General features: G+C 36.9%; 1 protein-coding gene across 1 annotated transcript; it reads right to left on the bottom strand.

The window, feature by feature from the left end:
• Positions 1-1,146: 1,146 nt before the first annotated feature.
• On the bottom strand, positions 1,147-24,536 carry LOC147748014 (uncharacterized). Its single transcript, XM_086936379.1, has 6 exons — positions 24,462-24,536; positions 21,835-21,905; positions 16,296-16,369; positions 4,524-4,961; positions 2,369-2,584; positions 1,147-1,562 (listed from the first exon to the last, which is right to left on the bottom strand). Exons 4-5 carry the CDS (start codon positions 4,959-4,961, stop codon positions 2,486-2,488), a joined length of 537 nt encoding a protein of 178 aa, XP_086792505.1. The 5' UTR covers positions 16,296-16,369; positions 21,835-21,905; positions 24,462-24,536; the 3' UTR covers positions 1,147-1,562; positions 2,369-2,485.
• Positions 24,537-27,685: the final 3,149 nt, after the last annotated feature.

Here is a 27,685-nt window from a genome sequence, read left to right as displayed (position 1 = left end):
ATGTGTGAAAATGTAGGTGGATAAATAATGTGTGGCTGGATGGATGCGTTGATGTGTGTATAGATTGGGGAATTACATTTTAAGATGGATGTAGAAAATGTTGCATGGATGAATGATTGATGGATCGTTGAAAAGGTGGTTGGACAAATGATGAGTGAATGGATAGAAGGGTGGATGTGTAAAGATGGATGTATGGATGGAAAGCTGAAAGTGTGGATGGATGTATTGTTAGTAGAATGAAAGGGTAGATGGATGTATTAATAAAATTGTTGCATGAATGATGGATGGATGTGTGAAAATGTAGGTGGCTGTATGATGGGTGTATGGATTGAAGGGTGGATGAGAAAAGGATGGATGTATGGATGGAAAGATGCAAGTGTGGATGGATGAAGGATGGATGAATAAAAGTGTGGATGAAAGGATGCATGGAAGGATAAAAGGGTGGACGGATGAAGGACGGATGGAAGAAAACATGGCTGGATGTATGGATGGATAAAAATTGCATGGATGAATGATGTATGTATGTGTGAAAAGGTGGTGGGGTGAATGATGGGTGGATGCGATGAATGATGGGTGGATGGATGAAAGGGTGGGCGTATGGATGTATAGATGATAGCGTGGATGGATGAAGGATGTATGGATGGGAGGATGAAAGGCTAAATAAAAAGTTGCATGGATGGATGTGTGAAAAGGTAAGTGGATGAATGATGGTTGATGAAAGGGTGTGTGGATGGATGTATAGTTGGGAGAATGAAATGTTAGATGGATGTATGGATGGAGAAAATGTTGCATGTATGAATGATGTATGAAAAGGTGGTGGGATGAATGATGGGTGGATGGATGAAAGTGTGGGCGTATGAGCATTATCACGGGAGTAGCATTTCCAATGAACGTGGGATATGTTTTTATGTTACCATTCTTTCACAAGGTATAAGACAGATGAATTTGCTACAGAACATAGAATGAGTGCATGTGGTGTAGCTTCTGTAAAAAAAAAAATTGTGCACAGTAACATTTTAGGCATTTTGCTCAATTTGCTATAGAACATAGAATGATTGCATTTGTTGTAGTCTTTTTAAAGTAAAATTGCCCAGTAACATATCTTATGCACTTTGTAAATAATAATGCAAAGACAAGATAAAAAGCTTTAAAAAATTTATTTAAGTAAATATATTTAGTATTATTGTATGAAAGCAAATTAAACTTTAATTAAAATACTGTATTTTTAGCCTTTTTACTGAAACATAATTTGAATATCTTCTTTTTGTACTTCTATTTACAGTAAAGTATTGTGTCCTTTTTTACAACTCATGTATTTTTAGTATGTATCCATTTTGAAAAATGACATTAACATTTTTTGGCAAGTTAGGCATTAGAGCTTCTTGAATGTCGTCAATGTCGGCTGGTATATTGAAGAAGTCCAGTAGAATATTGTTATTTATTTCCACAGATTGTAAATTTTCGGCGTTATCAATATGTACATTTAGTGTACAGTGTTCCTGATTAGCAGTTTCTAGCCCATATATAGTCATATTTATTTCTTCTTCTGGTGGTTGTATTTTCTGTGAAGGAAAAAGAAGTTACTTAATTTCATTTTTTTGAAGTCCTTTTGTTTTTTTTCTTGTGTTGACCTACGGAATTTTTTTTTGTTATATGCAGGCTTAAATACTGTTAATAAGTAGTGAAGATAGTTTAAGAAAGGATAGATGTGAGTAAAGATAGTGAAAAGGTATAATATAGTGTGTATAATAGAGGATTAGAGACTGTTTTGTAATGTTATAGCTACTTTAGTAAAAATACGTATTAATAAATAGTGAGTAGTAGGTACTAGTTTTGTGTTTTAGAATAGTATTGTAAATAGTGATTATAGTTAATAGTGCAGTGTGAGTTGAGTTTGAGTTATTAGTAGAGTTTGTATGAGTTTTTTAGTGCATTGTCAATTATTTTTGGGAGTATTGAAGTTATTGGCGTAGTAGTATAAAGAGAATTTGAAAACGACAAAAAATTGTGTACTTAAGTGTTAGTATTAAAGTCATATTTGTAAGTGATAGTTGGGCATTATTAGTAAGTTATTTTGAAATAGTGAATGTTATTTTTCTGTAATAGTGTTTTTTTTATGGTGTGAGTAATAAAGAGAGAGTAGTTAAGATTGAGTAGTAGATTTATTAGTGGAGAGTATTAGTGAGTTTTATAGTAGTGATTAGTAGAATATGTAGTATAGCTTAATCGATTTAGATAGAGAGTATTAGAAGAGAGAGTTTGAGGGAATTGTAATTAGTGAATATAGAGTTTGATAGTGTTTTAAAAAGTAAATAGTATAGATTGAGTAGTAGAGCAAGTTATTAATAGTTTAATAATTTGTACTTACTTGAAATTGTGTATTTCTTGTTGTGTTTAACATTTTATTGCTGTTAAATTCATGCACTGTCAGGTGCATCATCTTTATGTAGGATCCAATTTCTATCGGGAAGTCTGTGGCATCTCTTCAAAGAGTTATTTTCACTGAGTCCGTTGTATCTTTCACAGTTATTGATTTAAGTTTTGTATCTTGGCCAGCAATAATAATTGTTTTTGTTTCTTCTTCCTGTAAGACAAAAAATTGGTAATAGAAATTTGTTTATTATGTTACAGTGTTGGTGTGTAAGAGTGTGGGTGTTAAAGAGTGGGTGTGAGCGTGTTGTAGCAGAATGTGTGTGTTAAAGAGTGTGTGTGAAAGTGTGTGAGTGTGCGAAAGAGTGTGCTCAAGAGTGTGTACGAAAGTGTTTTTTTTATGAGAGTCTGTCAAAGAGAGAGAGTCTGTCAAAGAGAGAGAGAGTCTGTCAAAGAGAGAGAGTCTGTCAAAGAGAGAGAGTCTGTCAAAGAGAGAGAGAGTCTGTCAAAGAGAGAGAGTCTGTCAAAGAGAGAGAGAGTCTGTCAAAGAGAGAGAGAGTCTGTCAAAGAGAGAGAGAGAGTCTGTTAAAGAGAGAGTGAGAGAGTCTGTCAAAGAGAGAGAGAGTCTGTTAAAGAGAGAGAGAGAGTCTCTCAAGGAGAGAGAGAGTCTGTCAAAGAGAGAGAGAGTCTGTCAAAGAGAGAGAGAGTCTGTCAAAGAGAGAGAGAGTCTGTCAAAGAGAGAGTCTGTCAAAGAGAGAGAGTCTGTCAAAGAGAGAGAGTCTGTCAAAGAGAGAGAGAGTCTGTCAAAGAGAGAGAGTCTGTCAAAGAGAGAGAGAGAGTCTGTCAAAGAGAGAGAGAGTCTGTCAAAGAGAGAGAGAGTCTGTCAAAGAGAGAGTCTGTCAAAGAGAGAGAGTCTGTCAAAGAGAGAGAGTCTGTCAAAGAGAGAGAGTCTGTCAAAGAGAGAGTCTGTCAAAGAGAGAGAGTCTGTCAAAGAGAGAGTCTGTCAAAGAGAGAGAGTCTGTCAAAGAGAGAGAGTCTGTCAAAGAGCGAGAGTCTGTGAAAGAGAGAGAGTCTGTGAAAGAGAGAGAGTCTGTCAAAGAGAGAGTCTGTCAAAGAGAGAGAGTCTGTCAAAGAGAGAGTCTGTCAAAGAGAGAGTCTGTCAAAGAGAGAGTCTGTCAAAGAGAGAGAGTCTGTCAAAGAGAGAGAGTCTGTCAAAGAGAGAGAGAGTCTGTCAAAGAGAGAGAGTCTGTCAAAGAGAGAGAGTCTGTCAAAGAGAGAGAGAGTCTGTCAAAGAGAGAGAGTCTGTCAAAGAGAGAGAGAGTCTGTCAAAGAGAGAGAGAGTCTGTCAAAGAGAGAGAGAGAGTCTGTTAAAGAGAGAGTGAGAGAGTCTGTCAAAGAGAGAGAGAGTCTGTTAAAGAGAGAGAGAGAGTCTCTCAAGGAGAGAGAGAGTCTGTCAAAGAGAGAGAGAGTCTGTCAAAGAGAGAGTGAGTCTGTCAAAGAGAGAGAGAGTCTGTCAAAGAGAGAGAGAGTCTGTCAAAGAGAGAGTCTGTCAAAGAGAGAGAGTCTGTCAAAGAGAGAGAGTCTGTCAAAGAGAGAGAGAGTCTGTCAAAGAGAGAGAGTCTGTCAAAGAGAGAGAGAGAGTCTGTCAAAGAGAGAGAGAGTCTGTCAAAGAGAGAGAGAGTCTGTCAAAGAGAGAGTCTGTCAAAGAGAGAGAGTCTGTCAAAGAGAGAGAGTCTGTCAAAGAGAGAGAGTCTGTCAAAGAGAGAGTCTGTCAAAGAGAGAGAGTCTGTCAAAGAGAGAGTCTGTCAAAGAGAGAGAGTCTGTCAAAGAGAGAGAGTCTGTCAAAGAGCGAGAGTCTGTGAAAGAGAGAGAGTCTGTGAAAGAGAGAGAGTCTGTCAAAGAGAGAGTCTGTCAAAGAGAGAGAGTCTGTCAAAGAGAGAGTCTGTCAAAGAGAGAGTCTGTCAAAGAGAGAGTCTGTCAAAGAGAGAGAGTCTGTCAAAGAGAGAGAGTCTGTCAAAGAGAGAGAGTCTGTCAAAGAGTGAGAGTCTGTCAAAGCGGTAAGTATTGTGTGCAATAGTGTTTGGTATATAGTGTGTGTGTAAAAGTGTGTTAAAGGGTGTGTGTGATAATTTTCTTTCTTTTTATAAGCTTACCTCTGCAATTGTCCCAGAAATGCTCATTAATGAGCGTAGTGAAGCTGCTTTAACTGTTTTTATAGGTGATATTGGTGGAGCAGGGGGTTGTAGGATATATTCTGCCTCCTGTATTATTTCTTGAGGTATAGTTAAGGGGATCATGCGTGATAGTTTCGTTTGTTTCGTGATGATAATCACATTGTTTTTGGCTAAGAAATTGCGAATCATAATAGCTTGTCCTTCTTTAGTTTGCTGGTAAAATGGCTCATTGTAGCACGTTGCTTTAATGCAACTACTTTCATCAGCTAGAGCTAGATGATACATGACTTTGTTCTCTTGTTTAGCATTTGTATAGTTTGTTTTTGTCGAACATTTTATAACGTTGGCTCGGATTGTTTTTTGGTACGGTTTGTTGTCTTCATGTTTCATTTTTTTGAGGTCTTGTATGGAAATCATCTGAAACGAGAGAAAATGTTAGTACACATTCTGAACATAAATTTTTCCCCTTTTGCTATTACCTGTAATAAAATAGCATGTTAATGAAGTGGTTGCATTTTAAACTGCCACCCATAATGCTTTGTGATCACTATAATATGATTCTAATGTACCGTAGTGCATGATGTTGTCATTAGTATAGATGTGATCTAGTGTTGAATTGTAGTCTGTTGTGTATTGTTGTATTTTTTGCTGGCATTGAAATTGCTGCAGCATATATTCTAATAGCAAAGTTCTGTTTGGTGACATTTGTGTTAAATCTATATTGAAGTCTCCCATGATGACATATTTCGAATTTGGATACAAGTTAATTATGCTACTTAAAACTTGTAATAATGTCTGCAAAAGTACATGTGGTGGTTTGTACAGTATAATAAATACGTATTCAGAATCATTAAGATGCTGAGTGAAAAATAAAAAGTCAATTTCGTGTTGTGTTTCATATATTGGCGATAAAAGCATGTTTTTTTTGTAATAAATGGCAATACCATGCTTTGTGTGCTGGTTGTGAAATTTATCAAATAATACTAGGTGATATTGTTCTATTAAGAACGTATTCTTACCTGCTTTTCTAGTTGTGTTTATTTCAGTGAGGCATATAATATCACTGTTCATGATATTTTTGTCTGATTTAATAGCAGTGTAATTTCTTTGCAAGGACCGTATGTTATGGACAATTATATTACACTGTTGTCTATAGCTATCTAATTGTGGTACTGATATTTGTAATTGCATGTGTGTTCTTAAACGTGTCATTTCTTCATGTACTTTTGGATGTACAGCTATTTTGTCTTGCTGAAAGTTTCTAATGTATATGTTGTCTAAAGATTTAGCTCTGCTTAAAGCTACATAATGCAGATGATGTACTTTACTGTTGTTAAAGTGAATGTAAATGGGCTCAATTGTTTCTCCTTGTGTATAGTTCTTGCAGATGATTGTCGCAATGGGAATTGTTTGCGTATAATAGTTATAAATTTCTGTGTATATTGGAAATGCCGTGTAATAGCAAGAATGGGTGTCCAATGAGGCAAAATATTACTGTGATATATGTGTTTGTTTTCTTGTCTTGTTAATTTGCCTACTGTTTCTTTATCAAAATTAATCCAAATTACATTTGGGCTGTTATTGATAGTTTCTACAAATTCTTTTAGTAGGATCTGTGGGCAACTGTTGGAGTATATTTTTTTTTACTGCTTCACTTAAGTCTGCTGCAACTGTATCTATTGCTGTAGCTGTGTAAACTGGGTAATGGGTTATATGTTCTAATAAAACTGCATTATTTATGCTATTGACTTCATTGTTAGTTCCCATAATGTAAGGCAGGGGTCTTCAAACTGTGGGGCCCGACCCCCAGGGGGGCCATGGAGCGATGCAAAGGGGGTAGCGCCTTCACAGTGTCACTTCTGCCCTGGCCTCCAGGGCTTCAGCCCCCCCTCCTCCCCCATCCTATGTCTCAGTCCTGGCTGCTGCAGTGCAGCTCGCGCTCCTGGGGCCTCGGCTGGGCAGTGTCTGGAGTCTTATCTCCGGCCAGAGTTTTTCACAGGTCTTTAAAGACCATTAGCATATTTACATGCCTTTGTTAAGTAATTACCAAAGCTTAGTTTTTTTATGGTTCCAGTACCCCCTGGGCCCCCACTCTGCCTATTCCTTACATTTGTATTTTTACACTTACTGCTGTAGTGTGAGAATGCATTTAATGAAAAGAAATATAAAGTTGGGTAGCCAAAAGAAACATGCCTGCCGTGTGTTGATTAAAGAGCCTGCAAAGACCTCTACTGACACTAAATTGAGGTATAATTAAAAAAGTATGTATTAATTAGTTATGTGACTTTTCTGTCTTTATTCTCTTTAATTATTAGTCATGGATCATTGAAGCATCCTTAGAACACAATTAAAAGTGCTTTCTATGTATATTTGCTGTTCTAAGTATTAACAGATAAGTGCAAAAAATACAGCTGTAGGTGCCTGCCTATTTCTGGGCCATCAAAATAATGAGCTGGAAACCCTAATCATTAGTCTGGACGTTTGTTGCAGGATCAGCACATTATTTATTTACTCCACCCTCGAAACCTGATTAATGCCATTATAGCAATAGTTTAACTTATATCTGAAACCCTACGCTTCAAGTTTCTGGGAATGCACCCTGCTTTCAGACTACTCACTTCTCATTCTCACCTTCACGTTCACCCTGCACTCCCAGCGATCACAATGCACTCATAGCGATCACCATGCACTCATAGCGATCACCATGCACTCATAGCAATCACCATGCACTCAAAGCAATCACCATGCACTCACAGCAATCACCATGCACTCACACTGATCACCATGCACTCACACCATTCACCCGCTCACGCTCTTTATGTAGGATCCAATTTCTATCGGGAAGTCTGTGGCATCTCTCCAAAGAGTTATTTTCACTGAGTCCGTTGTATCTTTCACAGTTATTGATTTAAGTTTTGTATCTTGGCCAGCAATAATAATTGTTTTTGTTTCTTCTTCCTGTAAGACAAAAAATTGGTAATAGAAATTTGTTTATTATGTTACAGTGTTGGTGTGTAAGAGTGTGGGTGTTAAAGAGTGGGTGTGAGCGTGTTGTAGCAGAATGTGTGTGTTAAAGAGTGTGTGTGAAAGTGTGTGAGTGTGCGAAAGAGTGTGCTCAAGAGTGTGATCATAATGCACTCACACTGATCTCCGTGCACTCACACTGATCACCATGCACTCACAACATTCACCCACTCACCCTGCACCTACAGTGATCACAATGCACTCACACTGATCACCATGCACTCACACCATTCACCCACTCACCCTGCACTCAGTGATCACCGTGTACTCACACTGATCACCGTGCACTCACACTGATCACCGTGCACTCACAACATTCACCCACTCACCCTGCACATACAGTGATCACAATGCACTCACACTGATCACCATGCACTCACACCATTCACCCGCTCACCCTAGACTCAGTGATCACAATGCACTCAGACTGATCACAATGCACTCACACTGATCACAATGCACTCACACTGATCACCATGCACTCACATTCACCCACTCACCCTGCACTCACAGTGATCATAATGTACTCACAGTGATCACAATGCACTCACACTGATCCCCAAGTAGTCACAACATTCACCCGCTCACCCTGCTCTCACAGGGATCACTCTGCACTAATAATTCGCTTGCATTGTTCACTCTGAACCTCACCCTGCAGTCACACGAGCACACTTCTCACCCTGCACTCATGTAACACTTCACTCACCTGTCCCCCCCTTATTGCTCAATCTGTAGCTCACTCAAACAAGGCATCACTAACCATGCACTAATTCGTCCCACTCTGCAATTACAGCCGAACCCAAATTCATATGGTCACCTCACTCACCCTGCAGTCACTCCTTTTACCCTACTCTCACACTGTTGCATTGCTCACCGTGCAGTCACATGGGCACTCTTGTCACCCACACAGTGCAGGAGGTTAAAGTGCCTGGTAAAAAGAAGATGTACCATGCACATCACAGAACTGAGTGAGAGTAAACTATGAGTAGCGCTATAAAAAAATGAAATGTTTGTCAGACATCTGCTATAGAGAGATGAGGTGTATTGTTGGTGAGTGGTAGTGAGGGAATACATGGAGAAGGTGGAAAGACTGTTGCACTGTGTGCGACCAGTGCTTGGACAAGCCCTGGCTGGGAATGTTACCCCCACCACCCCCGAAGTTCGGGTCTAGTGGATCCCCTGATTCTGCCTATTATTTACATTTGTAGTGCGCTACTGTTACCAAAAGGAGTCCTGGGGCTAATAACCATCTCCCTGCAATGTGAGAGAGGGATCCGGGGTTGGGAGAGGAGAGAAGAGAGGGATAAGGAAGGGGGTGGGAGGAAAGGGGCATGGGTAAACTGCTTAACTCTGCACAAGACCGCCACGGTTTGAATGCACCCTTGCTGCTCCCGGCCATGACCAGGTGAGCTTCTAATGTGGCAGAGTGTATTCCTGTGGAGTGGGAGGCCCTTCACAAAGGTTGACTACACATCTTTCTGATGTTAATTGCTGTATTTTGGTTATAAACTGGTACTGATGGTGTAAAATCTTTCCTCAGTATTACTGTGTTTAAAAACATTCTAAATAATAATGCAATACTACCCCTCAAATGCGCAGCATCACAGAACATTATTTACATTTTCTACTCACACAATTTAGTCAAGCCTGTCGCATAATTTGGTCCTCACCTTTCTCATAACCTAGAGGTTTATACATTTTTGTCAGGAGAGGGTCCTTAAGCTTGAAAATGTTGACATGGGGGTCTCGGCATCCAAAAGTTTGAAGACCTCTGATGTAAGGGATCGTTTTGCTAATGTTTTCAGGTGGCTCTATTTCTCGTGTTTTTATCTGTATAATATCTGCATTTGTTTGTTTCCCTTCTCTTAATCTGTTTAGTAGTTCAGCAAATGGCAAGTCATTTTGTTGTCTCATTATTTTAGTCAACTCAAATAACTTGAAATGTGTCTGCCATAAATTAGTACTTACTGGCCTATATGAATGTTTTGGGTTGTCAAATATGTATGGGTCAAAAACTGGCTTCAATTGGTAAAAGTCTCCAATTGCTAAAATAGATATTCCGCCAAAAGGGAGATCAGACATTTTTATCTCTTGCAATCTATTATGTATAAAGTTGAATACATTAGCCCCTACCATTGATATTTCATCAATTATTAGCAATTTAAGATGCATTAGCTGACCTTGTAGTGTGCTTCTATTCTCATGAGTTAGCTGTCTATGAGTTAGTGTTTGTGAAATAGGTATTTTAAAAGTACTATGTAGTGTTTTGCCTTGAGTGTTATGTGCTGCTTTGCCAGTTGGAGCTGTAAGCAATACATATATGTTATCTGGGTTTTCTCCTGCTTTTGTATTGTAATAACGTACTAATGTTTGGTAAAGTGCTGTTATAAGGAAACTTTTGCCTACTCCTGCACCACCTGTACAAAATGTGTAGCATGGGGTTTCTTTTGTTTTAACCCAATGCAAATGATGATATATAAAGTTAAGTTGTTCTGCTGTTAGATTTTGCATTATACTATCATATTGTTCTTTTGGCATTATGTTATTGCTTAGTGCTTCTTCTCTACTTGTACTTCTAATCCCTAAATCAAATGATAGGTCATACAATGGGTTTTCATTATTTTGCACTTCATGGAATATGGTGTTATCTTCTTCTGTATCTATTGGTGGTAGCAATGTATCTAATATACTAGTTTCATTGCTATTAGTTATTAGTTGTTTATTCTGTTTATTATATTTATTATGGTTAGAATCAACTGCATCTTTAAGTTCTAGATAGCGTTCATAATACGTTTCCTTGTTATTAATTATATTATGTTCATTTCGCCATGGGTAAAAAAGCATGAGCAATTCTCTATAGTAATTTTCGGAGTCATTTTTGATGTTAAATCTGCAATAGCGAATTACTCTTGCTTTTTTTCTTTTTATGTAGTTTGTTTCGTGTACTAAATTTATCTCCAGTTCTTCGTCATCTGAGCTATGAAAGTTATTTTCAATAAGGAAATTGTCATGGCCTGTTTCTTCTTTTCCTTTACATTTTTTCTTTTCATTATACATAGATGCATAGTCAGCTAATGTACATGTTTCTAATTTTACAGGGCGTTTTCTGTACCTCACTATAATATTATCATATTGTATTTTACAAGACTCATCTGGTAAAGAATTGATAGTTTCGATGTCTTTTAATAAGTATGTACGCTTTTCATTAGGACTTGTATTGATAAATACAAAAGATCTTGAACTTTTCCGTAAAGGAATTTGTAGTATTAGATATGCTGCTTCTTGGGCACTTATTTCTGTACAGTTTAAGAATTTGTTACCTATATGCTTAAGTTGTTCTTTAATACTTGGATTGGCATGTACTTCTTTAGCAGCTTGGGCAATTAATTTGCTCATTCCTCGCTGTGATTTACTAATGTATGAAACAATATACACAGCACATGCATATGCATCTAAGATGTATTGTATATCTATGTTTGCTTGCCATGCTTTCAAAATAGTTGGATTGTAGTTATTTATAAAGCATTCAGCTGGTGTCCTTTTCAAGAAAATAGTATTTTTTTCTATAATAGATTGTATACATAAAGTATATTGTTTTAGATCTATGTTCATTGAATGTAAAAACTGTTCAAAAGTATAATTTGAAAATTCTTGGCTGTTTATAGTTAGATGTATTAGTTCAATTTGCTGTAAGAGCTCGTTATTTGTTTTGTCTAGCTCTATTGGTTCTAGTATAAAAGTTTCAGGCATTGAATATCTGGGATAATGATATTTGCATGTTCTTTTATGTTTGATACGGCAGTTTTTGGTATGGCCGTGTCTTTGTAGAGGTAGTAAAGACTCTATATCTGGTTCTTGTGTTTTTGCACATGTAACATACTTATTTATGAAAGTAGTGACTTCATTTCTATCAGATGTTTCATATAGTGGAGCATTTTCTATCCATATTATAGCATGTATATGTGGTGATCCCCGTTGTTGGAATTCCACTCTATAAAAGTAATCAATAATTTTGCCAATCGGATTACTTTCATGCAATAAAATAGAATTAAATAATTTCCTAACTTGGAAGTCAAAATGTCTTGCACATGTAATGGGATTTTGCTGTATTAATTGGCATTTTGTTTCCCTTGACATATTTTTAAATTCTTCTTTTGTGCATTCTGGTCTTTTTTCTGTACGTAATAATATGTTAATTAAGTGATACCATTTCGTTTCTGCAGCAGATAAAGTTAAAAGAAATGTTGGTAATCCTAATTGTCTAATCATAGCAAAGAGGTCTTTCTTGCATTGCTCCCAATATGGTGGTGAACTACGGATAGTTTTAAGTATTTTGTATCCTTCATTATACTGTAAAATTGTATCTAATTTATCTTTTATGTCTTTGGCAGTTATAATGTTTCCATTATTAAAGTATTTCCTAAGAGATTTTTAATTTAAAGAAAAGATTAGTAACACACTTTGCTACTCTTAGATCATTACTTCTTACTTCTGATTGACAGATTGTGCTGTAATGTATTGGGACATGCCTTTCTTTATTAGTTGGCCTTCGTTTTCCGCAAAATATAGTTGGGAATGCCAAATATTCGGAATCTTTGTCTTCATACAAGCTTCTTGGTGTGTTATATTCTGCAGGTGCTAAACTTAAAATATTATTTGTTTCTGTAGTAATAGTTTCATTATCTAACATAGTATCTAAATTTCCTGCTGGAATGTTGTCTGAGGAATCTGACATATAACTTGTATCTGAAGTCTCATCACAAGAATGTATATCTTGTGTTGTATAATCCCAATCTTTATTAATAGTGATTCCATATTCTTGAAACAAAGTGCTAGTAGTGGCTAAATATAAAGCTGCACGTTTTACTTTGTTTGGTCTAACATTTTCATAATGGGTATAAGATTTATAACTTAATTTTTTTTTTAATTTTATTGGAATTGTCATGTTATCATTAATTTGCCTTGGTAAAACAGTTACTGTTGTCATAACGTCTGCAGGTACATTTACTACTGCACCTGATAGAGATTTTTGGAATCCACGTGGTAATGTTCTAATTTGTAAAAAAGGTATTCTTGGTGATACTAATCTTTCTTCTAAGTTATGCAAGTGTAAGACTGCTGGGATATCAGGAAATGTCATCCCATTATATACTGAACATGGAGGTATTTTGTCTTTACATATATATGTGTAACATGTTCTGCATATCTCATCTGTTCTGTATTTGCTAATGTTACATTCTATGAATTTAGCTCTCTTACTAATACTGTTTGTTTTTTGAAGACTTTGCTTATGCCATAGTTGAGTGCAAATAGTGCAGGTGTACTCAGGTCCATATCGTATTTCTTCCTGAAATATCCCAATTATATCATTTGTTGTTTGACCTGCTATATCTCTATGATTAGGTTCATTTTCTCTGTTTTGTGTCCGTTTTCTTTTTCTATTACTGTTTATTTCTAGAATTTCTATATTGGTTGTTTGAATTAGTGATTCAACATCAGCTGTTAATGTGTTTATTATCTCAGTATTGTTAAGAGTTATGTGTGAAGCTAAATAACTGTGTTCTGTTACATGCAGTCTATTGTCTTGACTATTGCTGTTTTGTGTGTTTATTATTGTATTTTCTACTTGTAAGTTATTTGAAGGAATTTCCCCTAATGCATTTATAGATATATGTGTCGCATGAACATATATGCTTTTTCTAGACTTTACATTCCCTTGTTTATGATTCCGTTGTGTTTGTTGTAATCCTTTTTTGCTAATTGTTGTTATGTTCACTGTAGTTAAATCTAAAATAATACTCTCAGAATTAGTAATTTGTTCTCTATTGCCTAACTTTAGGATGTATTCTATAATAAGATTAATAGAGTCAATTTGGATAGCAATACATGTTCCATTAGGATGTTGTATTGCATTTTCATTTTGACTATGTGAATCGAATAGAGAGTATGTATGTATAGTTTTGAAGACTGAAATTATATATCTACCTATAGAGATCAATACACCAGTTTGTGAATTAATTGTAGAAGTTAATGCAGATATAAATTTACTATGTAAAGTTTGTGCTGATTTTGTTAGTTCTTCGCTAAAGCATTTTTTGAGCTTTGTAGAATAGATTATGTCATTGCTAACTATGTAATTTGGTAACTTTAGAGGTTGCATACAATCTTGTTCATCAACAGAGTGCATTTCAGTGTACAAAGCATCTCCAAGATTCATAATACAGTGCAAGTCTACACTATCCCAAATATATGCTGGTTTACAGTAGTTCTTTAGAATAGCAAATATACTATTTTGAAGAGATTGTGTATAGTGAATACTTTTATCACTATGTGTATTTTTTTCCTGTGGATGTGTGTTATGTAAAAAGGGAATTTCTTGTGGTGTTTGTGTTAAAATATTTGAATCTATATTGGTATTATTTGTGCTACTTTCCTTGTTGTGCAATGTGCTATTGTGTATATTATCATGAAGTAAACTGTCATTACTTCCAGTAATACGTTTATATGTATTATAGTAATCACTTGAATATGTGTTTGTATGTAAATTACTTGTGTATATTGTTTGTTGTACATTTATGTGTGTGCTATTAATTACATTACTAGAATATGTGTTGGTATTTAAATTACTTGCTGGTATTGGCTGTTGTACATTTATGTGTGTGCTATTAATATGTTGTCTTTCTGTGTTGCCCTTTAGTGTTTTCTTAAGTATACTTGCATATGTGTCAGTAGGAGTAGTCTCTTGTGGTGTATTAGTATATTGTGTTGTGCTGATCTGCTTGCTGTTGTTTTTAGATAGATTATTAGGCCCTGTTGTAGTGAGAATTGCACAGGAATATGTACTAGTACTAGGAGTATTATCTAAAGATGCTAATGGCTGTTCCTTATTCAAAAAAGTGTTTGTTTTAGATTGACATCTCTGAATGGATTTTTTGGCACTTTCTATACGCATTTCAAATGCTTGTGTGAAAATTTTTTCCCTAGCTTTAGTAGAATACACATAAAGATTTTTCGGTGCTACTGCATTCTTATTTTTTTCATGAAGCACCATTGCTTTTTGAAGTGATTCTTTTTTAATCGTACTTATTTGTATGGGAGTTAATTCATACGGTACACAATTCATGTTTGGTTTCTTTAGATAGTGTGCCAGATTTGTGATGTACTCTAGAAGTTTTTCAAATATGAACTGTATAGTAATACATGTTCCATTTGGGTGAGGCATTCCAGTGTTATCACGACTATGTGAGTCAAATACAAAGTACGAATCATTTTTCTTAAAAATGGAAATAACATAAATTTCCATGCAAAGTATAACACCGGAGTTGTAATCAAGTGCAGGTTTTAATATTTGGTTGAGATTTGGAAACGAAGGGTCACATTGTTGTAATATGTCTCCATAATAAGGTTCTTTAAGTTTAAGTGAATAGATAGTAGTATTGTGTTCAATAAAATTTGGTAACTCATCTGGATGCCTAAGTTGTTCGCTATTAAGTAAATGCATATCTATATATAAAGCATCACCTAATTTCATAATGTAATGCAAGTCTTCTTTAGTCCATGTATGTGCATCTTTGTAATAGTTGTGTATAATTGCAAATGTACTATTTGGCAAGCATTGATAACCTCTAGAATTGCATGTAAATTTGTCATGACCTTGATGATAATCTGCTGCTAGTATTTGCATCTTAGCTAAGCTAATTTATTAAATAATTTGATATCGCTACAGTATTGCTAGATTTTTTGTTATACCTGAGTCTTTTTTGGTTCTCTCTCCCTTATATAATATATATATATATATATATATATATATATATATATATATATATATATATATATATATATATATATATATATATAGCTAATTTATATTTGTCTTGTAGTTAACTATAATTCAAGGCAATTAATTTAATTTTACACTATTTTTTTGCTTTGTATTTTAGGTAGCAACTTTAGATGTATCTTTTTTACAATTTTAGTGATGTAGTAGCTATAATTTATACTATTAGCGTGTATATATATATATCTATATATATATATATATTTGTATATATTTATATGTATATATATATAGTTATTTTACTGTTTTTAAATAGATTTCTAGTTACAGGTTGATAACTTATTTAAAAAAGATACTTGTAATTGTATATATTTCCAAACAATTAGCAATTGTCTTTACAAAAGAAACAATTGTCAATGGTAAGTATATAAATATATATATCATTTTTTTAAATAAATAATTATATATATGATTAGTTCTAGTTTTTTTTTATCTAAATCCACTCTATTGTTGTTTTTGACCTGTTTTATAGTTGGAGCTGGTAGCAAAACAAAGCAATTAGTTTTACTTTGATGAAGTTTTGCTTAAGAATGAGCAATGTGAAAGAAGTAAACGATTGAACTTTTTCAATGTGATATATATCTATATATCCCTTACCTTTTTTTTGGCAGTTACCTAAAAACAAAAGCAAATTATGCAATGGCTATATTATGTTGATTCTTACTTTATTTTTTTCCTAACTTTTTTTCTTAAGATTAATCTTACCTATGTAAATCTTCTATATGATATTTCCTAATTATAAGTATATACAATATATATATATATATATATATATATATATATATATATATATATATATGTGTGTGTGTGTGTTGATATATGTGTCTTATTTTTTTCCTTGCTATTTCTATACTTACAAGTGAATACAGAAGCAAAATAGATACTTTTACCGTGATGATGTTTTCACTGATGATGTTGTGTCAAACAATTATGAACGTCTGATCTTATTCAATCAATTGGCAATCTAAGGAAGAATGAAAACAAGCATTAATATTGAGTTTACATATTAATATAATAAAAGTGGCTCGATACTCCTAATCATTGTTAGTATATAAAAATAGTTAGCAAAAAGTTTTTTAATTTTAATTAATTACTAGTATTAAAAAGTGTATACAGTAAGTTATATTTAATAGTATATAGTGTATTGTATTGTATGTTGATATAGGTTTTTGAAACATTGTGACTAGAGTGCATGTGTAAAGAGTGCATGTGTAAAGAGTGCATGTGTAAAGAGTGCATGTGTAAAGAGTGGCGAACGTATATGTATAAAGGCATATGTGTAGAAATTGTGTGTACAAAGTGTATATGTAGTACATACTTTAAGACTATGTGTAGAAGTTGTATGTGTAGTATGTGTGTGGACTGAGTGATGAAGCATATTAGTAGTCGGAAATAGAGTATTAGAAGTAGTGTATGTAGTATAGAGTAACTAGTAAAGTATAGTAGTAAGGAGGATAAAGTGAGCAAGATAGAGAGAGATGGAGGGCAGGAAGAAGAGATGGAAATAAAGAGGGGTGGATAGGCAAGATTGAGAGTAGGGGAAAGATGAAAAGAGAAAGATAAAGTAGGAAAGATAAGGAAAAGAGAGAAGTATGATAAGGAAGAGAGAGGATATAGAGGTGTAGAAAGGAAGGTAGAAAAAAAGATACAAATGTAAATTACACAATGTGAATTTTATTTGAAGTTGTAAAGAGTGTATTAGAAGCATTGTTTGTAATTTTAAGCAAGTACAAAACAGCAATAGGAGAGGCAGGGAGATTAAGGAACACTTAGTCCCCTGTTAAATCTAAATAAACAAGAGAAGAGACGTTAAATAAGTCTCAAATTGCCACAGAGACGGAGCGATGCAACTGGGGAATTGCACATCCACTTTAGGTGGAAAAGAAAGCCCTCACACACCGACCTAGTCAGTGTCATGCTTCATCATTGGGCCCCACCAAAGAGGCCGAATGCCTCTTTGGTGTGCTACGACGCCAGAAGACTGCGGAGCTGGTTGTGTGAAAAGGGCATGTTGTGAGTTTTATAATTAAAAGTGCCTAATGTGTATGTACAATTCTATAATTCTTGATCCTTAGTACACAAATGAAAGAGTTATGTGTCTGAATTTAATGTCCAAGGTAATGGATTTGTTAATTCAAAATACTAATTAGTCAGTCAACATGTTTCATCCTTTACAGTTGTTTAAATTTACCTAGGCATTTATAATGACAGAATTATACCCCGGCGGTATGGACTCTCTAATCGTCCACCCTGACCTGGGGGCGTGAAAGTGAATATATCAAAAAATGATTTAGTGCATAAAAAAAAGGGGGAAGAGCAATTGCTCATTCCAAAAATACTCCTAATTGCGGAGTGTTTGTGCACCTGTAAAAGAAATAACAGACAAACATATAAAACTTTCACACAATTAGTTGTAAATATAGGTCATTGCGTTTGTCCAGGGTGCTCCATAGTTGTGGCATAGTGTTCCTAAATAAACACTATAGTTAACACCATCTATATATCTATATAGCCTTATAGGGATGCTAACACTAACTTTGGGAAGTGAAGTGGAAAAATGTGTGTAAAGCACACAAAGTAGCTAGAAAGTGTTGATGAAGAGAGAAGACGCATGAGAGAGATCAAGAGAGATGGAAAGCAAGAAGAAAAGTAAGTGCAGAATGGAGTGAGAAGATAGCAAGTAAAGAGTGCAGGATAGAAAGTGAACACAAGATGGAGACGTAGATAGAGAGTGAAGGCAGGAAGGAGAGAGGACACGAGAGAGAGAGAAAAAGGGAGGGTAGGATGTAGGACATGAGCAAGAAGGAGGAATGGATGGAAGAAGGTGCAGGAGCAAGAGGCCCGTCCAGTGGTGTAAGGACTTTCAGGTAAGCAATTTTGTCTTTTGTAAAGCTAATAATACTGTCACTTTGAATGCTCCGAATTTGACTAAATTTATTTTTCTTTTGTTGCAGGTATTTGACAGCAGGGTGGGCCAAGTATTTCCGGTTGCCATTTTGTCTTGGGATCTTTGGCTCGCTGTCTCAGTGTCCATGGTGCAAGGACCCCCATAGAGAGAGATGTAGATGGAGGGCAGTAAAGAAGAGAGCAGTTGGAAGAGTGTTCAAGAGGAAGAGTGATGGCAAAGGGGAAAAAAAGCGGAGAGGGAGATAAAGAGAATAATGATAGATAAGGAAGGAGAGAAAGAGTGGATGCAGAGAGTGAGCAAGAGGAAAAACAGATAAAAGATAGAAAAGAGAGAAAGTTTAAGGGATAAAAGAGGGAGAAAGTGCAAGAGAGAAGAATAGTAGATAGGGAGGAAGAGAGAGGGAAGACAAAAAGAAAAGTAAGGGTACAATGGAGCGAGAAGATAGAAAACAAAGAGTGCAAGATAGTAACTATTTCCGGTCGGCATTTTGTCTTGGGATCCATGGCTCGCTGTCTCCGTGGTACAAGGGATTTCAGGTACGCAATTCAAATTGTAATGTAATTTGTATTTCTCTTACAGGTGTTCGGCTATTTTGTTTATATTCTTGTAATATGTTGCTTTTTTGGGCTGTTCTCTCTAGTGTTTCCGTGTCGGGTCTCCTCCTTGGCGTAACTACTTTCAGGTAAGCGATGTTGTGTTTTGTAACAAATAAATGACTGTCCCTTTTGAATGCCCGGAATTTTTTTTAAGTTTGAAAAGGAATTTTTGACTTCATTCTACCCTTACTTTTCTTTTTGTCTTCCCTTTCTCTTCCTCCCTATGTACTATTCTTCTCTCTTGCTCCCTCTTTTATCCTTTTAACTTTCTCTTTTATCTGTTTTTTCTCTTGCTCACTCTCTGCATCCTCTCTCTCTCTCTTGCCTTATCTATCATTATTCTTTATCTCCCTCTCCTTTCTGCTTTTTTTCCCTTTGCCATCACTCTTCCTCTTGCCCCCTCTTCCAACTGCTCTCTTCTTACTGCCCTCCATCTACATCTCTCTCTATGGGGGTCCTTGCACCATGGAGACTGAGACAGTGAGCCAAAGAGTGCAAGATAGAAAGAGAAGACAAGATGAGGATAGAGATGGAGAGTGAAGGCAGGAAGAAGATAAGACGCAGGAGTAAGAACAAGAAAGAGGAGGAAGGCAGAAGGTAAAGGAAGAGTAAGAAGTAGGGCATGAGCAAGAAGGAGGGAGGGAGAGAGAGCAGATGGAAGAGGGTGCAGGAGAGAGGGACGGTAGAGAGAAAAGAAAGCATAAAGGAGATAGAGAGAAGAATGATAGATAGGGAGGAAGAGGAACACGGAGAGTATTAGAAAGAGGAAAAGATAAAAGAAAAAGAAGAGAGTGCAGGACAGAGAAGCATGATAGATAGAAAAGGAGCAAGAAGAAAGGAGAGAGCAGATGGAATAGGGGGCAGGAGGAAGAAGGAAGAGAGCAGAAAGGAGAGATATATAGAGAAGAAAGAGCAATAAAGTAGTAATTAAAAAAAAGGAAGAGAGAGTGCAAAAGAAAGAACGGAGGACGCAGAGAGGAGGTGAAAAGAAGAGAGAGAAAGATAAGGAAGAAAGAGGAAGAGAGTGCAGGAGATAGAAGTATGATAGATAAGGAAGTAGAGAGGATGCAAGATAAATGGAGATCATGAGAGAGAACGTAGCAAGATGGAAAGGCAGAACACGATAGGGAAGGAGATAGAGAGTGAAACTCACAGAGTGCAAAAGGAAGAGCAAGAAAGAGAGAGAATGCAGGAGTTAAAGGAAGGGTGGGCATGAGCAAGAAAGAATTAAGAAGGGAGCAGTTGGAAGAGGGGGCAAGAGGGAGAGTGATGGCAAAGGGAAAAGAGCAGCAGGGAGATAAAAAAAGAAGCATGATAGAGAGGGAGGAAGAAGGAAGGAGAGAGAGCAGATGGAATAGGGGGCAGGAGGGAGAGGGAAGAGAGCAGAAAGGAGAGAGAAGAGAGAAGAGAGTGCAGAATGGAGTCAGAGGGCAAGAAAGAGAAGGAGTGCAAGATGGAAAGGGAGAACAAGATAGGGAAGGAGATAGAAAGTGAAAGTAAGAGAGAGGGCAAAAGGAAGAGCAAGGGAGAGAGAGAAAAGGCAGGAGGTAAAGGGAGGGTGGGAGGGAGGGCATGAGCAAGAAATAAGTAAGAAGGGAGCAGTTGGAAGAGGGGGCAAGAGGGAGATTGATGGCAAAGAGAAAAGAGCAGAAAGGAGAGGGAGATAAAGAGAGAAGCATGATCGAGTGGGAGCAAGAAGGAAAGAGAGAGCAGATGGAATAGGGGGCAGGAGGGAGAGGGAAGAGAGAGCAGAAAGGAGAGAGATATATAGGAGAGCGATAAAGAGAACGGGAGGAAACAGATTGTGACGGAAGAAAGAAGGTGAGAGAGGGTAGATGAAGAAAAGCACAAGAGTGTGAATGTAAGATGGAGAGAGTGGGCAAAATAAAGAGAAATAAAGAAGGAATACAAGATAGCGACATAAGGAGGAGAGAAAGAAAGGAGAGAGATGGAAAGGGTATGCAAGAAGAAGAGAGGGGCAAAAGGTAAGAGAGCAAGAGGGAGAGAGATAAAGATAGAAGGAATAGGAAAAGAGAGGGCAGGAGAGATAAGCATGATTTTAAAGGAGGGAGAGAGCAAGCAGAAGGGAGAAAGGACGCAGGAAATAGAGAGATAAAGAATGAATTCAAGAGAGATAGCGAGATATAGGAAGTAGAGAAAAAAGGAGAGAGATGGAAGGGGTATACAAGAATTAGAGAGGGACAAAAGATAAAGGGAGCAAGAGGGAGAGAGAGATAAAGATAGAAGGAATAGGTAAAGAGAAGGCATGAGAGATAAGCATAATAGATAAGTAGGGAGAGAGCAAGCCGGGACGCAAGATAGAAAGAGCATGAGAGAGAAGGTAAGGAGGAGTAAAAGTGAGAGCAGATTAGAGTGAGGGAGTAAAAGAAAGTGCATGATAGAAGGAAAGAGAAGATGGGAATACAGGAGAGAGAGTGTAGAAGAGAAGGGATGCAAAAGAGAGGGAGAGGAGAAGAAAGAAGGAAAGTAGGAGAAAGTGAGGGAAGAATAGAGCAGGAGTAAATAAAATAGAAAGACTGCTGGCAAAATCATGAAGGAGATGCAGAGTAAATGCAAGAGAGAGGAAAGGCAAGAATGCAAAATTGAAAGGGAAGGCAAGAGAGGGAGATGTATGTATGTTGCATGTGCTGTCTCAGTATCTAAGCATTTGCTGCAGGATGGGGAGGAAGATATAGGGTGTGTGCAGGGACCTGTAAACAAAGTCTTAGTTATAAGTTTTCCTTTAGCTTTGACCTCTCTCCTGATTACGACCTCACCAGTGCAGCTTTTATCTCCAAACTAAATTAAATGTTGTTTATGAGGCAAACTTTGTGTATAACCATCCAGCAAAGAATGCCCAGTACAGACAGCAAGTACTACCCAAAAAAATGTATAAAGTGAAATAAGTTTTAAGTATGAACGTACCGTGTTGAAAGAACGAATTTGAAAGATGTGTCTTCGATGGGGCAGTTGCACCAAATGGCAATTTTTTTGTCCTGTAAAAGTAAAATATACTGTTAGCAAAAGATTGAAAAGAGTGAGGACATTTGTATGAAGTATATTAGAAGTTGTAAATAGAGAATTAGAAGCACTATGTATTATAGAGTAACTAGTATAGTAGTAAAGAGTATAAAGTAGCAAGGTAGAAAGAGATAGAGGTCAGGAAGAAGAGAGAGATGGAAAGAAAGAGGGGAGGATAGGCAAAAAGAAAAGGAGTGAAAATAAAAAAGGAGAAAGATAAAGAAGAAAGGATGAGGAAGAGTGCAAGTGAAAGAGAAGCTTGATAAGAAAGGAGAGAACGCAAAGAGGTGAAAAGAAGACAAAGATAAAGAAGGAAGAGAGTGCAGGAAATAGAAGTATGATAGATAAGGAAGTAGAGAGGATGCAAGATAAATGGAGATCATGAGAGAGAACATAGAAAGGGTGAAAAGAGTGCAGAATGGAGTCAAAGGCCATAAAACGAGTGCAAGATGGAAAGGGAGAACTAGATAGGGAAGGAGATAGACAGTGAAACTAAGAGAGAGGGCAAAAGGGAGAGAGAGAGAGAAGGCAGAAGGTAAAGGGAGGATAAACATGAGCAAGAAAGAATTAAGGGAGCAATTGGAAGAGGGACAAGAGGGAGAGCGATGGCCAAGGGAAAAAAGCAGAAAGGAGAGGGAGATAAAGAGAGAAGCATAATAGAGAGGGAGCAAGAAGGAAGGAGAGAGAGCAGCTGGAATAGGGGGCAGGAGGGAGAGGGAAGAGAGAGAGCAGAAAGGAGAGAGATAGAGGAGAGCGATAAAGAAGTGATTTAAAAAAGGAAGAGAGAGTGCAAGAGAGAGAACGGGAGGAAACAGATTGTGACAGAAGAATGTGAAAGGGGGTAGATAAAGAAGAAAAGCACAAGAGTGTGAAGGTAAGATGGATAGAGTGGGCAAAATTGAGAGAAATAAAGAAGGAATACAAAAGAGCGAGATATAAGGAGGAGAGAAAGAAGGAGAGTGGTGAAAAGTGTATGGAAGAAGAGAGGGGCAAAAGGTAAAGATATCAAGAGGGTGAGAGAAATAAAGATAGAAGGAATAGGAAAAGAGAAGGTAGGAGAGATAAGCATAATAGATAAGGAGGGAGAGAGCAAGCAGAAGGGAGAGGACGCAAGAAATAGAGAGAGCAGGAGAGAGAAGGAAAGGATGAGTAAAAGTGAGAGCTGATTAGAGAGGGAGTAAAAGAAAAAGTGTGCATGATAGAAGGAAATAAGATTAAAAGACAGGAGAGAGAAGGTATAAGAGAGGGGATGAAAAAAAGAGGGAGAAGAAAGAAAGAAAGTAGGTGTAATAGTGAGGGAAGAATAGAGCAGGAGTAAATAAAAGAGAAAGACTGATGGCAAAATGGGGAAGGAGATCCAGAGTAAATGCAAAAGAGAGATAAAGAAAGGCAAGAATGCAAAATTGAAATGGAAGTCAAGAGAGGGAGATGTATGTATGTTGCATGTGCTAGCGTAGTATGTAAGCATTTGCTGCAGGGACCTGTAAAGAAGATGGGGATGAAGATATAGGGTGAGGGCAGAAGAGAGAGGATGCAGGAGAGAGAGGGAGAGCAAAGGAAAGAGAAAGTAGGAGAAAAGGAGAGAAGAATAGTGCGAGAGTGCAAGAAAGAAGGACAGTGAATGTAAAATTGTGAGTGAGATGCAGAGTAAATGCAGGAGAGAGAGATAAGGAAAGGCAAGAAAGAAATTGAAAGAGAAGGCAGGAAAGAAGGAGATATATGAGAATAGAGTGAGGGAGTAAAAGAAAAAGCGTGCATGATAGAAGGAAAGAAGATGGGAAGACAGGAGAGAGAAGGTATAAGAGAGGGGATGAAAAAAAGAGTGAGAGGAGAAGAAAGAAAGAAGGTGTAATAGTGAGGGAAGAATAGAGCAGGAGTAAATAAAAGAGAAAGACTGAAGGCAAAATGGGGAAGGAGATGCAGAGTAGATGCAAAAGAGAGATAAAGAAAGGCAAGAATGCAAAATTGAAATGGAAGTCAAGAGAGGGAGATGTATGTATGTTGCGTGTGCTAGCTTAGTATGTAAGCATTTGCTGCAGGGACCTGTAAAGAAGATGGGGATGAAGATATAGGGTGAGAGGGCAGAAGAGAGAGGATGCAGGAGAGAGAGGGAGAGCAAAGGAAAGAGAAAGTAGGAGAAAAGGAGAGAAGAATAGTGCGAGAGTGAAAGAAAGAAGGACAGTGAATGTAAAATTGTGAGGGAGATGCAGAGTAAATGCAGGAGAGAGAGATAATGAAAGGCAAGAAAGAAATTGAAAGGGAAGGCAGGAAAGAAGGAGATCTATGTATATTGCGTGTGGTAAATGAGTTTCTAAGCATTTCCTACAGGGACCTGTAAACAAAGTGTTGGTTATAAGTTTTCCTTCTCTGCTGACTACAACTTCACCAGTGCAGCTTTCACGTACAAACGCATAAGATGTGCTTTATGAGCGAAATTTTGTGTATAACTATACAGCAAAGAATGCCCAGTACAGACAGCAATTAGTACAAAAAGTAATGTATTAAGTAAAATAAATCAAGTATTAACATACCGTGTTTATATAACGAATTTGAAATATGTGTAGTCGATGGGTCAGTTGCAACAAACGTCTACTTTTTGTCCCTATAAAACAAATATAGCGTTAGCAAAAGATTACGAGTGCACGCAAAACAAGCAGTGATTTTCTCATGCAAACTGTGCAAATTGAATCTTAGCTAAAGCTTTGCGTATTAGCAATTAATGTGTTCCAATGTAATAGTATGGCAAATATTTGCGTCACGTTACTGGTTTGTATGTGCCTTTAAAAATATAGAAATCCGCGCATGCACGTAGTGAAAATAAAACAAGGAATGTTGTCAGTGTTTTATTTAATTTCTCGCATCGTGCAAAGCAGTTTGTGAACTAAAGTTGTAACTAAACATATATATATATATATATATATATATATATATATATATATATATATATATATATATATATATATATATGTGTGAAAGATTAGTCTTACCTAAAGAACTGAAAGGCATTAAACAAAAACATGGTGAAATTGGCCAAATGTATATGCAACACAATTTAAATGTAAAGTGATACGTATTCTTACTGCAAATTAGTTTCACAGAAAGGCATACTTACATGCGCAAACATTTTCATCCTAAATGCACAGTTTGCAAACATTTATATCGTAAATGTACCTATTGGCGATGTACCAAAAAGAACTCCAAGGCATTAAACAAAAACATGGTGAAATTGGCCACATGTATATGCAACACAATTTAAATCTAAAGTGATACGTATTATTACTGCTTTGTTTGCGCGTATAAAACAGAAAAATGTGCTCGTAATACCGCTGCTCAAAAGGACAGATTACTTTCACAGAAAGGCCTAAACTTACATGCGCAAACATTTTCATCCTAAATGCACAGTTTGCCGATGTATAACTTTGCACTGAAAGTCGTCGGGTCTCACCTTATCCTAACGGTTCTTTATGCTCTCAGTAAATGTAACGAGCCTTCATGCTCTGACTAAATCTAGTGTTGCGACAAACACATGCTTGTGCTCAGCTAACTCTCAGCCCCACGATTTCAGCATATTAAATAAAAGCTGGCATCGCACAAACAAGGCATCCAAAATGTACATAATGACGAATTTGAATAAACAGAAAGGCCTTACAATGTAAGCATTTGTTCGAATTTGCAAAGACCATGAATAAAGTAGACATGCGCAAACATTTATATCGTAAATGTACCTTTGGCGATGTACCAAAAAGAACTCAAAGGCATTAAACAAAAACATGGTGAAATTGGGCAAATGTATATGCAACACAATTTAAATGTAAAGTGATACGTATTCTTACAGCTTTGTTTGCGCGTATAAAACAGAAAAATGTGCTCGTAATACCGCTGCTCAAAAGAATTAATTGTCAGTGAACTCTACGCTAAGAAAGCACATATTTCCACAATACTCTGTAAAGTAAACATGAGCAAATTAAAGCAAAAGTCTGATGCAACAGGCTATTTTATTCAGCTGTACACTAAGTAACTTACAGTTTCTCTAGAGAGGCTCCAGTCCGCTGTCTCGAAGTATACCTCCTGAGATCGCTCGAAGATTCTAGAGAGGCTCCAGTCCGCTGTCTCGAAGTATACCTTCTGAGCTCGCTCGAAGAAATGTTTCTTTCCGTGGCTGTAGTCCTTTACATACTGTGGAAGACAAAAAAACGCAGTTAGTTCATTAAATAACAAAAGACTTGAAAACTTTGTTGTTAAGAACATGTAGGTGAGATGTTGTTTAGGATGTTGCTGTCTCGACATATGTAAATTGCAGATAGGAGGCTGTCTGGCCGAATGAAAAGGTTGTGGATGTTGTGACTCGTTAGAGTACTTAGTGGCTACGTGCGACTTTTGCCTATCTTGAATATCAAAGCATGGTGGTAGACGAGTTGGTGCCACGCCGCCTGCAAATAAAAAAAAAGTGCTGTTGAATATCATTTTGGAAAAGTAGAAAAAACACGATAGCTGTTTTCAAAAATTCCCTACACAGAAAGCACACGATATAAAATAGCTATTAAAGTAAGCATAATAGAAATACGAGTCCCACCCATCCGTCAAATACCTGCAACGAAAACAAAATAGATGTATTAAAAAATATAGAGCATTCAAAGAAACAAAACTGTTTTATTTTACAAAAGACAAAATCGATACAATCGCTTACATGAAAGGCCTTGCACCATGGAGACAGCGAGCCAAAGATCACAAAAGACACGAGCAAAGGCACCAAGCAGCTGAGGCGACACGAAAGTACCTAAAAAAGAAGCAGAAAAGAGAGATTAATATCGAACAGGTTAAATAGCTTACTTGCACCACGAACAAAGCGCACGGAGGCCACGTCCGAACATATAAAGGAAACACGAGAGAGCTGCAAAACAAAAATATATTCCAAGATTATAAACAAAGGAGCATGAAGTTACCTGTAACAAAACACTAATTACATTACAAAGTATCTACGACGAGTCACACTTACCTGAATAAGTCACGCCAAGATCACAAGACAAAATGGCGAACAAAAATACATCAGCCACACTTATTACTTTGAAAGAAACACAAAATAGCCTACATGAAAGTCCTTGCACCACGGAGACAGCGAGCCAAAGATGCCAAAACAAAATGGCGACTGGAAATAGTTGCCCCACCCCGCCCGAGACGGAAACACTAGAGAGAACAGCACAAAAAAAAGCAACATATTAGAAGAATATAAACAAAATAGCCTGAACACCTGTAAAAGAAATACCAATTACATTACAATATAAATCGCGTACCTGAAATCCCTTGTCCCACGGAGACGGAGACAGCCAGCCAAGGATCCCAAGACAAAATGGCGACCGGAAATAGTTACCACGCCGCCGCCGCCAAATTCCTGCAAAGAAAGGAAGATAAATGAAGTAAAAAAATCCTTTACCCACGAGCAAATCGCACCGAGGCCACGTCCGAACATATAAAGGAAACACGAGAGAGCTGCCAAACAAAAATATATTCTAAGATTATAAACAGAGGAGCATGAAGTTACCTGTAACAAAACACTAATTACATTACAAAGTATCTACGACGAGTCGCACTTACCTGAATAAGTCACGCCAAGATCACCAGACAAAATGGCGAACAAAAATACATGAGCCACACTTATTACTTTGGAAAAAAACCAAAATCACCTACCTGAAAGTCCTTGCACCACGGAGACGGAGACAGCGAGTCAAAGATGACAAAACAAAATGGCGACCGGGAA

The sequence above is a fragment of the Lissotriton vulgaris genome, chromosome 1_1, assembly GCF_964263255.1.
Source record: "Lissotriton vulgaris chromosome 1_1, aLisVul1.2, whole genome shotgun sequence".
In the NCBI taxonomy this organism is placed as follows: Eukaryota; Metazoa; Chordata; class Amphibia; order Caudata; family Salamandridae; genus Lissotriton; species Lissotriton vulgaris.
Note: the sequence above shows the minus strand (reverse complement) of the source record. Positions and strands in the feature narration are given on the sequence as shown.

Excerpts from the sequence above, each read along its gene's own strand:
- LOC147748014 (XM_086936379.1), bottom strand. The coding sequence starts at position 4,961 with ATGATTTCCATACAAGACCTCAAAAAAATGAAACATGAAGACAACAAA. Across the intron at positions 2,585-4,523 it reads TTTCTGGGACAATTGCAGAG|GAAGAAGAAACAAAAACAAT; the intron begins GTAAGCTTATAA and ends TTTGTCTTACAG.